This window comes from Mesocricetus auratus, unplaced genomic scaffold, assembly GCF_017639785.1.
Source record: "Mesocricetus auratus isolate SY011 unplaced genomic scaffold, BCM_Maur_2.0 Super-Scaffold_100007, whole genome shotgun sequence".
NCBI lineage: Eukaryota > Metazoa > Chordata > Mammalia > Rodentia > Cricetidae > Mesocricetus > Mesocricetus auratus.
Genome location: NW_024429191.1, coordinates 37,638,397 through 37,655,104, shown reverse-complemented (window position 1 = coordinate 37,655,104; position 16,708 = coordinate 37,638,397). Strand labels below are relative to the sequence as shown.

Sequence of the window (16,708 nt, the reverse complement as noted above, 5' to 3'; positions counted from 1 at the left end):
TCTCGCCTCCTAAGTGGTAGAACGGCAAACACTCACCACCATATCCAGAGACTTCCAAACTTTGGAAAATGATTCTCCTGGGCTCTGAAGTGTTCACTCAAAATCTTTTTTTCTAGGTCAGGTATGGTGGTACACACCTCTAATCCTAGCACCTGGCAGAGGTAAGCAAATCTCTGAGTTCAAGACCAGCTCTATCTACATAGTGAATTACAGGCTAGCCAGAGCTATGTAGTGAGACCCTGTCTCACCAAAATAAAAAGATTTTTATTAGAAATGGACAGTTACAAATTAGGAGTGTAAATTGATAATATTGGGAAAGATCGAATACTGGGGGTTGGGTGGGGCTCAAGGTGTGGGTAGGGACATGAAAGAGATCACAGAGCAGTGAAACATGTGACATGTGCCAAAAAGAAAGTAAGTGTTTTCTATCTAAAGTACAATCAGTGGTTTTTATTTCTCCCCTGGGCAGTAAAGGAGTTGTGAAAGGTTGCTGGTGTGTTTAGATGTGAAGAAGGATCGTGGGAGTGATAGTCCCCAAAGGATCAAAGCAAGGCTCTCATCAGGAAGAGACTGGTCAGAACAGAAGAGATGGGCCTGAGTGGGGGGCTCGAACTGAAGCAGTAGGTATCGATTTTTACATGTTCCATGACGGTCATATTCCTCAAGCTACAGGCAGTTTCAGTGGCGCAACCCATTCCTTGTATCACAGATCTGGAAATAAAGTCTGTAAATGAAAAGACCCAGGAATTATTCTTCTCTCTCATTTCATCTCCCCTCCTCACCTACATCCTTTGAAAAGGAACCGTGCTCAGAATGGTCCAGAATCCACCACCTCCACCTCTGCATGAGAACATGAGCACACTTCTATCCACGTGCAGGCTGGGCCTTCTTGTCCTCTGGTCCTATTGTCTCCTCCATATTGAAGGGCTCTCACATCTCAGACACAAGACTAACATGGAGGCCTTTGGGTGCCCCTTGCTAGGAGGGATGAGTTTGATGCAGGCAAGGAATAGGCCAGGTGCAGGGTCTCCACTGTTGGCTAACACCCCTTCTACGGTACCTGTCTTCCCTCCCCTACCATTTCCCTCCTTCTCTGCCAGGAGGAAGACATTGTGGATCCCCCCACAAACTGAAGTTCCTTCTTTGAGCTCTGAGCTCCCTCTGAGAGTAACTATGGAATGTTCTGGTAGCTACTATTCCCAAGACAAACTGCCCCATTGTGGATGGCTTTAAATCCCCTTTGCATTCTGTGACACCCCATTTTCTTCATTTGTCTCAACTCATCTAGACAAAGGGCCCTTCCCTTGCTCACCCCAGAACCTCTGTCAAAAGTCTTTCCAAGTAAAACCATGGCTTGCCTCTAGACCTATCAGTTTCTCGGTTTACTGCTTAATTGGCTCCTAAAACACCAATGTTCCATGGAACTTTCCATATATTGTTCAGTAAAGAGCTGCCAGCTTCTCCCCCCTAACAGTGCATTCCATAAAGAAAAAATCTTACAATTGTTTTTCCAGCTCCTGTCTCAATGGTATATGTGTCCTTCATAATAAGTATACAATTTTCTCTTAATAAAAAAAACCATATATCTTTTTACTAAATATAGAGTGACACCAGGTAAAACTTGAGTGCTTAATCACAACCTCTGGTTGCCACAAGGGCAGCAGTGGTAAAGACATCTGAACCTGAAGTCCCATCACCTCCTATACTTCCAGTGAGCCACATCCCATTGCCGGACATCACAGAAACACAGGTACCCAAACCTGACTCTTCTAGAGGAAGCAGTTACATTCCTTCATCCTCTTCCCTTCCATTCCATCCTTAACTCTTGTCTCCCAACAAATGACTCCTTCCAAACCTTAGAAGCACATGGTCCCATATGATCACTTTCTCCATGTGGAGACAAGTTTCAAAGATGCCCCACAGAGTATCTTCCATCTCCTGGCAGCTTCCACCCATGTGCAGTCAGGGTTTCTCTAAACTACCAACAGTCTATAGGAGGAAATGATGTGTCACTTCTGAGATTGGAGTGTTAAATCCATGGCTTCCCTTCTCTCTGTCTCTATAGTTTGCTCTAAGGAAAGCCAGTGGTTAGTCATGAGAACATCATGGTAGACTATGAAGAGGCCAGAAGAAAAGGAATTGAAACCCACCAGAAACCACAAGTGAGTTGGGAAGCAACTGCTGACAAATGAACACAGCCCCCATGACAATCACTGAACCAGAACCACACACCTGGCCATTCTCAGATCGCAGATCTACACATGCTGCTATGTAATAAATGTTACTGTGCTGTTTCTACATTTGCCATAATTCACTGCATAGTGATGAATGATTTGTTTTGCTCTTAACAAGAAGCTTGAAGGAGTACTCATACCTCTGCCAATAACCTCAATACACTCCGTCTCTGCCCCTGTGCACTTCAGGGAAACTGTGTTACAGGTGCCATTATTACTGTAGCAGGCAGGACATTCAACTCCATTGGGTTGGGAAGATGGTGGAGGCACTGAATGGAGAGAGAAAAGTTTTCATCTTGGGAACAGGCAGAAGAAATAGCTGAGAGCGTATCGACCCACTACTCATCTAACACTGGTTTTCTGCACGAGTCTACCAAAGAGCATTACAGCTAGGATAAACTGAACGGAGGCACAGGAGAAAGACACTGGTGTGGTGTGCAATGAAGGGACTCATAGAAACCCAGTGCTGTCAGTTACTCGGCTCTCATTCCTGGAGAAAAAGTCCCAGGTAGACAGCCAGGGCTGCACAGAGAAACCGTGTCTCAAAAAAACAAAACCAGGAAGGAAAGAGGGAGGGAGAGAGGGAGGGAGGGAGGGAGGGAGGGAGGGAGGGAGGGAGGGAGGGAGGGAGGGAGGGAGGGAGGGAGGGAGGGAGGGAAGGAAGGGAAGGGAGGGAGGGAGGGAGGGAGGGAGGGAGGGAGGGAGGGAGGGAGGGAGGGAGGGAGGGAGGCAGGCAGGCAGGCAGGCTAGATAATGGGAGAAGAGAATCTATTTTCTAGAAAGATGCTATTCATATGGTAAGGAATGAACCAGGTGTGGTCATGCACACCCATACTCCCAGCTACTCCAACTTGGAAGGCTGAGGCAGGAGGATTGCTTGAACCTAGAAGTTCAAAACAAACTTCATAAATACAGCAAGACTACTTCTCAACAAAACAAAAATGAACTTGAGGAATTAAATGGGTGGGAAAAGCAGAAAGTCAGAGTAAAGCAGTTAAACCAAAAGACTCACACTTGGAGGAAAATCCCCAAGACCATCCCTGCCACCCAACTGTCACTCAGTCTATCACACAGGAGAAGAGCCTGTATATATCTCAAACCATTTTCAAGGAGCGCTGTACACAAAAGGAAGGCAAATGTCAGTGCTATGTCCCAGCGCAGAGAGACGAGCCCACAGAACGGCAAAGGAGACGTGGAGCAGATAGTGGAGACAGCTACTCACCCCGCTTGGACTCGTTATTGCACTGCTCAGAGTAGCAGCATCGTTGTTCATATCTAAACATTTGACGGTTTCCCATTGTTGCTGAGAATGCTAGTTCAGTACACTCATCTTTAGAACAGCCTTTCTTCTCGAGCCTTAGGCTTGCGGGTTGAGAAGCAAATCCCCCAGAAATGGTCCCTTCTGAGACACAGAGAGAGTGAAGCATTGGGTGGTAAGGAATCTGTTCTTTCATTCCCTCTGTCTTTATTTTTCCTTATCTCCAAAAGTCCCTCTGTTATTATTTCTGAGAATGTATCAACACAGGGACACTTGTTGTAATGGGACCAGGGTCCAGTGAGAGTATTTGCTCAGCGTGATGGTGCCATGAATTTGATCCCTAGCATGGCAAAAATAAATGTGGGCTGACTCTCCAGTAGCTCTATGAGGTTGATAGCGCTCAGCTCTGTTCCTAGGGACTACATCCAGTGCCATTGCTCATCCCCATAACTTCCCAGAAGCCCACACTCCCAGACCCATCCTTGAAGAAGGCAAGGATAAATTAAGTGGCTATAAGAATGTGGGTTGGCCAAGGAGGGCCTCACCCTCCCTGGGAATGATGTGGGGATTGGGCTGGGGGGTGGGGGAGCTGGTGGAGGGACAAGAGTGGGGAGCTGGGATTGACATTTGAATCATGCATGTTTCTAATTTAAATACAAAAAGAAAAAAGGATTATAAAAGAGCACTGAAATATTGAAAAAATATTATTGAATGGGGTAATGGTGGTTATCCTTTAATAGTAAGATGGGTAGTTTTTCTTCACCTTTTTTGGGTATATTTTCTACATAGTATATAATAAACTTTGTATTATTTAGCTAAATAAAGATATAATGGTGCCCTTTAACTTAAAAAAAGCTCCTATTAGTTGTTTGTTCTTCATATATATATATATTATTTTATATAAATTTCCAATGCCAGGAAATATAAATATGTTCATATTTATATTAATTAACTGCCCCCAAATCCACCCAAATAACCACAGGTTTTTATATGGAAGGGGAATTTATAATAAAAGCAAATGAAACTTTGAAAAAAAAGAATGTGGGTTGGCTTACTTGGTGCTTCAAATTTCTGCTCTAAGTGGAAGCATCCTTTAGATGATTCACAAGTCCTCGGAATAGGGTTGCATCTGTTATTATAGCATTCTTCATTTTTACAACTGTAACTCTCTGCAAAGAGAAAACGAACATGCTCAGAAAACCATTCCAGGGGTTTGCAGCTGCTGACAAACTTTCCCAGGGGTCAAGGAGTCATGAATCTTAAAGGGATTCCTAAAGCCTTGAGTGATCCATGGAGTCCCCTAAAGTACCTTACTGCCCAACTCCTACTTCCTACCCTTGAAACAAAAAGTGCCTTGTTATTCTTACCCACAGAGCTGACAGATAAGTGGGTGAAGATGCAAACAGCAAGGAGACCCTTCAGAACTGAGGACCAGGACATGGTGAGTCCCATGAACACTGCACAAAGAATAAGAGAGGACAAAGGAATCAGAGCTTAGGGGCTCAGCCCTTGCAATCCAACAACCCAAATGCAGGCAACATTATCTGTTCATGTTTCCATTCATTCTGCAAGCCAAACTTTATCAAACACTGACTTGATGCTAGATTTGGCCGTTTGGAAGGATGCAAAACTGGAAAAGATACTGTACCCATCATTGAGGCTACAAGGGAAGTCAGTCATCCTTCCCTGGGAAGAACTTTGACTTGAGAGGGATTCAGCTGAAATGGCTGAGTTGGTCAAGAAATGACTCCTCTGAGGAGCAGGTGGAGGCTCTCTTTGTGCTAGAAAGTTCTGGGCCATGGTACTCAACAGCCCTTTAGCTAAAGACATTGGTTCACCATTTCCAAAGCCACCGTTTCACAAAGCCAGCTTCCACCACCAGGTGTCAGAAGCATACACTGGAAATGCTCACCAAGAAGTAGTCTGGGTGGCTAAGGATATTGAGCCCTTTCTTAAGTGTCTTTCAACCATTTTCAATTCCTCTATTGAGAATTCTCTATTTAGTTCTGTAGCCCACTTTTTAATTGGATTATTTGGGTTTTTTTGGTGACTAGCTTCTTGAGTTCTTTCTATATTTTGGAAATCAATCCTCTGTCAAATGTGGGGTTAGTGAAGATCTTTTCCCATTCTGTGGACTGCTGTTTTGTCTTGTTGACTGTGTCCTTTGCCCTGCAGAAGCTTCTCAGTTTTAGGAGGTCCCATTTATTAATTGTCAATCTCAGTGTCTCGCTATTGGTGTTATGTTCAGGAAGGGGGTCTCCTGTACCAATTTGTTCAAGGGTACCTCCCACTTTCTCTTCTAAGAGGTTCAATGTGGCTGGATTTATGTTGAGGTCTTTGATCCATTTGGACTTAAGTTTTATGCGTGGTGATAGATAATGGATCTATCTGCAATCTTTTACATACTAGCATCCAGTTATGACATTTGTTGAAGATGCTTTCTTTTTTCATTGTATAATTTTAGCTTCTTTGTCAATAATAAGGTTTTCATAGGAGTGTGGGTTAATATCAGAGTGTTCAATTTGATTCCGTTGGTCTACCTACCTATATTTGTGCCAAGACCAAGCTTTTTTCAGTAGTATAGCTCTATAACAGAGCTTGAAGTCAGGGATGGTGATGCCTCCAGAAGTTCCTTTATTATACAGGGTTGTTTTGGCTATCCTGGATCTTTTTTTTTTCATATAAAGTTGAGTATTGTTCCTTCAAGGTCTGTGAATAATTGTGCTGGTATTTTGATGGGGATTGCATTGAATCTGTATATTGCTTTTGGCAAGATTGCCATTTTTACTGTTGATCCTACCTATCTAAAAGCATAGGAGATCTTTCCATTTTCTGGTTTCTTTTTTTAATTTCTTTCTTTAAAGACTTGAAGTTCGTGTTATGCAGGCCTTTCACTTGCTTTGTTAGAGTTACCCCAAGATATTTTATGCTGTTTGTGGCTATTGTAAAGGGTGATGTTTCTCTGATGTCTTTCTCAGCCCATTTATCATCTATATATAGTAGGGCTACTGATTTTTTTAGTTAATCTTGTATCTTGCCACTTTGCTGAAGGTGTTTATCAGCTGTAGGAGTTCCCTGGTAGAATTTTTCAGGTCACTTATGTAAACTATCATGTCATCTTGCATCTGTCAAAATGATTAAAATGAAAAACGCTAATGACAGTTTATACTGGAGAGGATGTGGAGAAAGGGAAACACTCCTCCACTGCTCGTAGGAGTGCAAACTTGTACAGCCACTTTGGAAATCAGTATGGTGGTTCCTCAGGAAAATGAGAATCAGTCTACCTCAAAATCCAGCAATTCCACTCTTAGGCATATACCCAAAGGATGCACATTCATACAGCAAGGACATCTGTTCAACTATGTTCATAGCAGCATTATTTGTAATAGCCAGAACCTGGAAACAACCTAAATGCCCTTCAACTGAAGAATGGATAAAGAAAATGTGGTACATTTACACTATGGTGTATTACTCAGCAGAAAAAAATAGAATCTTGAAATTCATAGGCAAATGGATGGAACTGGAACAAACCATCCTGAGTGACAAACATGGTATGTACTCACTCATATATGGATATTAGATATAGAGCAAAGGATTACCAGCCTACAATCTACAACTCTAGAGATTCTAGGAAACAAGGAGCACCCTAAGAGAGATACACAGGGTTCCCTGGTGAATGGGAAAGACTGATGAGCAAAGGGGTCAAGACTAGGATGAGGAAACCCACAGAAACATCTGACCTGAACAAGGGGGAGCTCATGGTTCCCAGACTGACAGCTGGGAAACCAGCATAGGACTGAACCAGGCCCCCTCAACGTGGGTGTCAGTTAGGAGGCCTGAGCAATTTATGGGGTCTCTGGTAGGAGAACAGTATTTATCCCCAGTGTACAAATGGACTTTGGGAACCCATTCCCCATAGAGGGATACTCTCTCAGCCTAGGCAATGGGAGAGGGCCTAGGTCCTGCTCCAAATGATGTGACAGACTTTGATGATCCTCCATGGAAGGCCTCATCCTCCCTAGGGAGCAGAAGGGGGATGGGACAGGGGGCTGGCAGGGGGCATGGGAAGATAGGAGGATGGGAGGACAGGAGGAAGAAGGAACTGGGATTGGTATGTAAAATGAGATTGTTTCTAATTTAAATTAAAAAATCTAGAGGAAAAAAGAAATAGTCCAGATTTCAGATTTCCTGAGCCTTAGAAGGAGAGAGAAGCCAGTGCTCTCACACCCAGACAGGAGGAAGGGAGCACACACAGTGAGTGCTGAGGAAGGGCTCGCTCTGGCCTTACTGTCCCTGACTTTTGCAACCTAGTGGTCATTCTCTCAGAAGTTAACATTATAAATTGATAGAATCTTAGCATGAAGCCAAATGCACTAAACAAGCTGATCTGCTAGAGATAGACACCATGAGAACAGCTTTCTGTGCCTCTGGTTGGCAGAGGGAGGAAGGAAGGGGAGAGGATCACGAGGCCTCTGGCATCTTCTGTGTTCAACAATTATGAAACAGAGTTTGGCCCACCGTGTGTGCCTAGCATCCTCCACATTTCCTCTGTCAGGTGCCACCCTTCCTTCCTCCTGGGAGTCAAACCTCAGGATACGTTTTCATCTCTGCAGGTGACAGACAGAATGTGTTTTTCTATATTTTCTTTCTCTTTCTGCTTATTTTTATGCCAAACTCTTGTTAGGGCACAGGTACTGTGTATTTTTCAATGGAGAAAAAAGACAAGCTAGAGGGACTCACTCTTCCTCTATCTTCCTGCAATCATCCAGATCTTGATCACATTCTCTCAAAATCCAGGACTGTGCCAAAGAATTGAGGGCAGGGAGAACCTTCCTTCCTGGGAACCCAATATGCTGAGCATTGAAGAAGGTCAGAGACTGTAGGAAAAGAGCAGCAGGCATGTCCAGGTGCCTCAGATGTTGGTTACAGGAGGGGGGACACCTTGACAGGTCCAGAGGTCAGCAGAGCCTCAATTGCAATATCTACCAAGGCCTGGAATGCTGGGCAAGGGAAAGTTTCCTATTGCCCATACTATATTGACATGAACTTCAGAGGACATAGAAACATGTTCTTTGGAAATTTGCCACACCCCAACAATTGCCAGCTGAAGACCATGGATCCCTGATGAGGAATCTCTCCTCCCTTCCAAAGAGTGCTAGTTAGAAAGAAACTTGATGTTAGGGCCTATAAAATGATGGCCAAGGCTTACTGTACAGATTCTGATGGTTTTTCTGGAGTATGTCTTCAGGGTACCTTTGAATATTGCCAGCCTAGGAAGGAATCCCAACTCCCCACCTTGTAGAGAATCCTGAGTTCCCACACAACCCAGTCCCAAATCACTTGCCTTCACACCCTCTCCAGGATCTTTGGTCAATGTCCAAGACTGTACATTTATTCTTCTCTTACCTGCTCAGATTATCAAACCTTCTAGTCCTGGACCATGGATTCCTGACCAGCTGAAGGAGCTGGAGATAAGGAAGGTTCCTGCAAAGAAGATGTGAGGACAAGAGGCCGGACTTACAGCAGAGCCTGGAAGGAGACCTTGATTAACCTCAGCTAGGCTGTCATTTACTGCTGGTGGCCTGTATTCTACCCAGCAGGCCAGTCAGAAATGAGCTCCCACTGTCACAGTGACAGTGAGAACAAAACATGGTATCCCACTGGCCAGGAACCACCCAATTCTGTGCCAACTTCCTGCTCACAGGGCAAGGCCTCAGTGAAATCTCTGCGGTAACAGCTGATCAGATATGTGCTAACTGCAGACATCCACCTGTGGTCAAAGACAATTGGGCACAATGCTTACTGGGGACCTAGAGAGTTCACTGTCTGATTTATGTCCCCTGCACATTTGGCTTCAGAATGGTTCTGCAGTCTCTTCAAGGGCTCTCCACCCAATGCTCACTTTTGGGACCAGAAACATCATTCTTCAGACTGAGAGCAGCCAACAGTGCATCTGTAGAGACCCAGGTGCCCAGAGATGACAGTCTTTCTCATTAGCCATGCTGTGGTGTTATCCTGTGACCTCACAGCCCTGAGTTGCAGGGGACCCTTTATCCAATGGGAGTCCTAAGGAGTCCCATCCTGGGAAGGGGCTCTTCTCCTCTCTATGGGTTGCCTATAGTTAGAGGAATCTGATACATGAGCCTAGAGCCTAGAGCCTAAGCAGGGATAGAAGAGGGTTATGCCTGATCTTAGGAGATGCCTGGATTTCAGGATGCCAGAGCCAAGCCCACTGAGAGGTAGGGTATGAATCACAGACTTCAAAGCACTAGACTCATTAAAAAGCTTGGGCTTGCCAGCTTTAATCAACCAGGTCTGACACTGATTAATAAAGACAACTAAGCAAGTAATAATAAAGAACAGACAAAAGGGTTTTATTCAGTGCACTTGAAAGAGGGACAAAGGCTTGGTGACCTACCTGCTAAGTCCATCTTTAGGGTCCTGGCATGAGGTTTCTGCTTAAGTATAGTGCCAGTTATATCCATAGATAAGCAGTTCTGGCCAAAGTGTGGCCCCACCAATCACTGTCTGGACTCCAGTCCCTCCTGTAAGGCAGTTTAGTAAGTTGTCAAAACTGAATCTCTTTCTAGTGGACAAGATTCGCCTCTGGCTAAAGCCTTTTCCTTCTCTCAGCATTGGATTCCTGAGGGAATTTCATTTACTTGGGGATCCTAAGTGGAAGGGAAGGACTCAAGTGTCTCTTTCGGATATCCTCATTCCTACCCAACAGACCAGTTACACTGGTATGTGTGGCTGGAGGCTGGAACCCCACTCATCCAAGACTTCACCTGTTCCTAGTGGACAGTGTATCCCCAGGGAACGAGGAGAGAAGGCAGTGGAGAGAGCATGGTGATAGGGATACAGCCCAGTCAGAGTGAGCAGCAAAGACAGAAAAGCCCCCTCTTGGGTTCAGCACCTGTTGTGCAAGGGAAATGCTGAGGGCAGGTGAGAACAAAAGCACCAGAAAGGTGGGGCTTCCAACCCCCCCCCCCGTGAACTGGGGTTAGTGACCGCTTCAGACAAGGACTGGTAAATGACCCAGCCCAGCTCCGGGCTTCTAGATGGCTGTTCTGCATAGCAAAGCTGGATGGAGTCCTGTAGCTACAGACTCTGGGATCTCCTTGCCTCCCTTCTTTCTTGGCCACATTTTGATATCTGGTGTCTCAGAAAGTCACTGACCACAGCGATGGAACTCTGGAGAAGAGCCCTGGGTCCCATTCGAAACCCTTCCACAACTAGCTAGAATCACTCAGACTATGAAGGAAGGAAGGTGGTGTTATGTGCATGTATCTCTGAGGGGAACTTAGCCCCTCAGTGTCCCATGTGAACTTTTGAGTACATGGTACCAGGCATGACATCACTCCATACTTGGGAGGTCATCACTGCCTCATCAGAGTAAAACATAGGTTAGGCCTTGGAGTGGTACCCAGCCTCTCTGCTCCTCCTCTGTCTGCTTATTGTGCTCCTAGGTCCTAAATCAACAAGGGTGTGCTTGGCCACACAGCGACACATAGGAAAGCAACACGGGCTGTGTGGGCAGTGAGGAATTGGTGAGTTAGACTAACCTTGGTGGGCTTTAAGCTGTAGAGTGGTCCCTGGTACATGGGACCAACCTGACCTGTGATGATTAAGGTGAAGAAGTTCCCCCTCTCTGAATGTATAGATCAGACAGAGGGGTGCTGCTCTGCTAGTTTGCTGCTCACAGATACTTTTGATGTGACGATAACTCTGCTGTGTCTAAGAACTAGTTTGCTCTCGAAGGGTCAGTGTCTCCCCAGATCAAATGACATTCCATTTTGTTTCATTTTTAACGTGTCAAAGAATAATTATTTATGAAATTATGTATGTATACACACACACAGGTTCGTGCACAAGCACATACTACCTAGCACCTACACTGAGTCTCTACAGAAGTGACATCAGTCAACAACTGCCCTAAGAGTTTCCACAAACTTCACTAATATCGACCGTCAAAAGAAGAAAAGGAGGGGAGGATGCATGCGAGTTGGTGTCAACAGATAACATTTTGAAATAGGAAAAACTCATGAAACAAGAAGAAAAAGTGATGAAATAAGGAGGTGGGAAGTAAGATCTTTTTTAAAAAAAGGAAGACTTACCGTAAAGAAATGACCAAGATTTAAACACAAAACAATGTATACATTTGTTGGAATACAGTGTGAGGGCAGAGGGGGTGACAAAGGCATCAGAGATCACCAGCTATGTCCAGGCAGCATCTTCAACCTACAGCAGCCATCATATCAACAAGGTTGCCAAAGAAAGGGGAGTGTGGCAGAATGGAGGTAAGTTGGTAGTGTATAGCATTATGTGCAAAGGCCTTGGTTTGATTCTCAGCACTTCATAAACCTGGGCATAGTGACTCACACCCATAATCCCAGCACTCAGGAGGCAGAGGCAGGAGGATCACAAGTCCAACATCGTCCTCCAGTACCCAGCAAGTTTTAGACCAGGTTGGGTTACATGGGAGAAAGTCTCAAGAAAGGGAGAGTGGGAAGGGGATTGTTGACTTTAAATGGGAGCTATTTTCACCCACACCTAGAATTTAAGTAATCAAACAAGATTTGAATAGTTTGAAAAGCCACTAAGTTGATCTGCAAGTGTTACAGGTTATACAAGACTGTATCCTGAGGCACCAGAGGTTGTAACGAAGGCCATGTGTGAGGGGGAGATGCCTTGCCTGCCCTTTGCTCCCGGGAAGAACATCTGGAGTCTTCCTGGGGAAGTGCCACATCTCAAATGGCTCTCTGGTTTCTGACCTACACAGTAACACAGACCCCCTCCAACTGAATGTGCATGCAGTTCCAAAGAGTCGTACACCACTGACAAAAAACAGAGATGCAAAGGCAGGACCCAAACAGACAGGAACAACGGAGACAACCATAGGTGGCACCCCCTCCCAGTGACATCAATAGAATACACAGGTATCAAGAGGTCATGTTCTCCAGGTTTTCGAATGCCTGAAATCACCGAACCATCCAATACACACAGTTCCGCACCACAGCCTGGACTGCTAGTCCACTCCACATCCGTGTTCAAAACAAACTGTTGCAGTAACTTCAGCCTAAATGCCTGGCTGGGAGAAATGCTCTCACACTTTCGCATATAGATGTGCTCTCTCTCTCTCTCTCTCTCTCTCTCTCTCTCTCTCTCTCTCTCTCTCTCTCTCTCTCTCTCTCTCTCTGTCTCTATCTCTATCTCTCCACCAGTGTAAGGAACTGGAGGGAAGTTTGATCTCCTTTCTGCACAGGTGTAGGCAGTTGCATGCAAAATGGTGCCTCAGTTTAACCCCATGCTCATCAGGGACCTGTGTCCTTTCTCAGCCTGGTCCACAGACCCTTCATCTACACCCTATATGTAACCCAATCAATCATCAAAGAGACAGACCAACATCTAGGCTTCCTCTTACATTAAGCTGCTCATTAGCTCATGGCCCAGTCCCTAGCCACTAGTTCATCCTTCTGGACGCTCACAGCTTTCTGACCATGAGCCAATATAGCATTCAGAAAATTTTAATAGAACTTTTAAAAAGTTTAAAAAAAGTAAAGAAAAACATTGCAAGCAAACTTGAGCTCCCATAAATGACTACTTTTCCATTAGTGAAGAGGCAGACCATCATAGTACTCAGCCTGTGGTTGGCATGGCTACCAGGCCCAAACAGTAATGAGGGAATAACACCACGGCCAACTCAAGTTCTTGGTTTCAGCTACATCCTCTGAGATGTGCAGACAATGCAGCATCAGCCACACTCCCCCTCCACACAAACACTAGAGCATCTGCATCCAATAATGTTTGTTAGCCTGACTCCATCCTCCACTCCAGTGGTTCTCAACCTTACTAATACTGTGACCCTTTAATACAGTTCTTCATATTGTAGTGTTCCCCAACTATAAAATTATTTTTGTTGCTATTTCACATCTATAGTTTTACTACTGTTGTGAATCTTTTTATTAATTTTTTAATTAAAAATTTTTCATTTTACATGCCAACCCTACTTCCCCCTCCCTGCCCTTCTCCTACTCCCCTTTCCTCCTTTCCCACCCCATCCATGCCTCAGAAGGGTAAGACCTTCCTTGGGAAGTTGAAAGTCTGGCATTCCAAGTTGAGGCAGATATAAGTGCCGCCCCACTGTATCAAGGCTGAGCAAAGTATCCCCCATAGGTAATAGGCTCCAAAAATCCAATCCATAACCCTGTTGTGAATCTTAATGTAAATATCTAATATGTAACCACTGTGAAAGGGTTGTTCAACTCCCCAAAGCGGCTGCGACCCATAGATTGAGAACCACTTCTGTACCCATTATCATTGTCACCATGGAGGCAACAGGCGAAAACTCTCCAATTCTTCCTCAATTACAGATTCTGAGCTGAAGGAGGTGTCCCCTGTCATGAAGTTTCAAACCTTCTGATCGTTCCTAATAGCTTACTCACCAGCCCATGGGCCAATGTTCTAACATGTGGACAGACTAGAGAGAGAACACACTTTGTTAGCTACTAGGGACAGAGTACATCCCACAAATTCATTATTAAAGACTTAACTAACCATCTACATAGCAGAATGCAACTGTGTTCAAAGAAACCTTCTTCCCAGAAATAAATCAAAATGAGGCTATCTTTGTGGGGCCCATCTGAAACACCAAAAGCAAGAAACAGGGGCCTGAGATGGGCAGGGGACAGACCATATGATGATAGAGGAAGCGATGGTCACCTGCAGTCCCCAGGAAAACAAGATGTGCTGACACTGGATCTTGCATGTCAGCTTCCAGAATTACAAGGACAGAGATCCTACTGTGCATCCCTCTGTGACACATTGCTAGAACTCAAACTCTGGCAGACCAGAAGACTAGAATAACAGTACAGCTTCACAAATACCCTGGGTTTGCTTTAAGAGCATTCTAGACAGGCTACAATGTGGAGAATTCCAGACAGACCACAAGCAAGCTCACAGGATCCTGGTAAGTTCTTATTCAACATCCCAAAGTGAGTACTCAAGGACAGGTCCACCTTAGTGAAGCCATGCTAGACTGTTCCTGACTGACAGGTAAAGCCTTACCAGAGAGAATGGACCGTTTCAAGTTTGAGAGTCATGTTCTCCTCACAATAGCAAGTGTGAGTCTGTAGGGTTTTGTGTGCTTCAACATCTCGATATCCAAACAGCAGAATTCAAGACTCGGAGTTTGAGAGCTCATTGAAGTTATTTTGCTTCTGCGTAAGTGACCACTGCACACAGTGTAAGTTTTGAAGGTATTTTGAATCACAAAACCCACAATGTTCTCTAGACACGTGCCCAAGGTTTAGGAAACTGGGCTAGGAGGGGCAGGTAACCGTCAAGACCGTGCAGTTGCAACACAACCCCAGGGCTGTGCATACCTCAGTGCGATTTCAAAAGCATCTTGTGGAAACCTGGCTGACCACCCCAAGTTTCAGCATGAAACCCTTAAATTAAATTCTGTACATGCAAAGAAAAGGCCAAAGTTGGATGCTCTCTCAGCCTGGACACATGAGGAAGGGCCTTGGTCCTGCCCTGGATGAAAAGACAGACTCTGGAGATCCCCCAAGGAGGGTCTCACCCTCGCTGGGGAATGACATGGGGATTGGGCTGGGGTGGGGGGTGGGGAACTGGTAGAGGGACAAGGGGGAGGGAGCTGGGATTGACATTTGAAGCATCCATGTTTCTGATTTAAATAAAAATAATAATAATAGAAAAGGGCAAAGTCACTGTGTTTAAGCTAATGTTCAGGATACCAGTGCACATGGAAAAAGTTCCTGAACCTGTGGGATCCTTGGCCATTCCTGAAGATGCCTCAACTCTGTGAAGCTGGTGCCTAAACACACAGGTGGCAGGAGGAGACTGTGCTATCTGTTCGGTGTGCAGGGAATGGGCGGGCATTTCACCAACAGGGCAGGCTTTTGAAACCTGCTTTAGGCAACAGTGTTTCTTTTTTACTGTCATTGTATATTCCTGTATATGTGTTGTAACAAAGCTTTTGAAACATTTTTATTAATGTAATTCACACACTGTATTTCACCCTGAAAAGATGAGAATGTGCAATAAATTCGGGTTTTTTCCCCCCAGAAGTTCTGCTGTCATTGTCACAATTGCAGGGAAGACGCCTTTGTTCTTTGGTGGAGGCCGCAGGCCACCATTCCAGACCCGCTATTACAAGCACTGCTTTCAAAATGGATGAGACACTATGAACATGCAGGGTCCTTCCTGCAGGTAGAGAGCAGGGGGAAGGGCCGGTCCAGCCCGCCTTTTTTCTGGGGGCTGAGCGGGATGGTGAGTGTCGATGTCTCAGACCCTCCCCCCATTAGTTACCTGGGAGAAAAAGAACACACTGAGTCAGGAGTCTGTCCAAGCAGGATCTCATTTTAATCCAACAGGCAGGAACTTATATAGGATTGAGGTAGGGGATGGGAATCTTAGGATAGGGTAAGGTGATGTGAGCAATAAGGGCCAATAGTATTCCACCAAGCTGGCAGGTAACTAGGCAGGGACAACCTTACATCAGGTCTGGCTGAGTCACCACCACATGGAAGTTACAGGTTAGAGACAGGTCGCCAAACTCTAGCCAGGCTCAGGAGGTTACAATGGGCCTCATATCCAGGCCTAAACTCAAGTCAAGCTCAGGAGCCTACACTGGGCCTCGCATCTGAGCCTTTCTTAGGCCCAACATGAACAGGCCAAATCTAGGAATCATTGATAGAAGAGGAAAAGAATTTCATTCTAAAGAAATAGAAAATATTTTTAGTAAAGTAATATCAATAGGTTTCCTAACATTTGGAAAATGGTAGTTAAGTAAGAGAGGAGTAAGAAAGCATCAAACAATACAAAATCTACAAAATGCTAGAAATTAATACATGCCATATCTTTAATTAAGTCCCCTTATTACCAGTGCTCTTAATTCCCCATATTAAAAATAAACAGTCTATCCAGTTGGGTTAAGATTGGGGTTCATGAGACCAGGAAACCAGCGGATCCAGAGGATCCAGGGAGACCAGGGGACCAGCTGTTCTGGCGGGACCAGGTAAAAGAGGCCCTGCATCCGGGCCTGTGTCCCAGTGCCTGGGGATTGCCTGGGAACTGCACAGAGCTTCCAATCCCGATGGGAGCCAAACACCCCAGACTCCAGGTCTTCTCTCCCACCAACGAGACCAGGAAACTAGTGGAACCAGGGAGACCAGGGGACCAACTGTTCCAG

At 45.1% G+C, this 16,708-nt stretch overlaps 1 protein-coding gene across 4 annotated transcripts; it reads right to left on the bottom strand.

Annotated features, from left to right (window-relative positions):
* Positions 1 to 244: 244 nt before the first annotated feature.
* Positions 245 to 9,158, bottom strand: LOC101835401 (protein RoBo-1). 4 transcript variants are annotated; one of them, XM_040748712.1, is made up of 7 exons: positions 9,014 to 9,156; positions 8,233 to 8,369; positions 4,860 to 4,949; positions 4,548 to 4,661; positions 3,457 to 3,633; positions 2,375 to 2,503; positions 245 to 724 (listed from the first exon to the last, which is right to left on the bottom strand). In XM_040748712.1, coding segments are annotated over exons 2-7 (693 nt in total). In that variant the 5' UTR covers positions 8,234 to 8,369; positions 9,014 to 9,156; the 3' UTR covers positions 245 to 542. The 4 variants fall into 4 exon arrangements, with proteins under 4 accessions (XP_040604646.1, XP_021081521.1, XP_021081523.1 ...); XM_021225862.2 differs by having other exon boundaries at positions 3,457 to 3,636; positions 9,014 to 9,149; XM_021225864.2 differs by lacking the exon at positions 8,233 to 8,369 and having other exon boundaries at positions 3,457 to 3,636; positions 9,014 to 9,158.
* Between the last annotated feature and the right edge of the window lie 7,550 nt (positions 9,159 to 16,708).

Bases quoted from the DNA above. Each gene is read 5' to 3' on its own strand.
- LOC101835401 (XM_021225862.2), bottom strand. The intron at 4,662-4,859 runs GTAAGAATAACA...TTCTCTTTGCAG, and splicing joins CTTATCTGTCAGCTCTGTGG to AGAGTTACAGTTGTAAAAAT. The intron at 2,504-3,456 runs GTGAGTAGCTGT...CTCTCCATTCAG, and splicing joins CAATAACGAGTCCAAGCGGG to TGCCTCCACCATCTTCCCAA.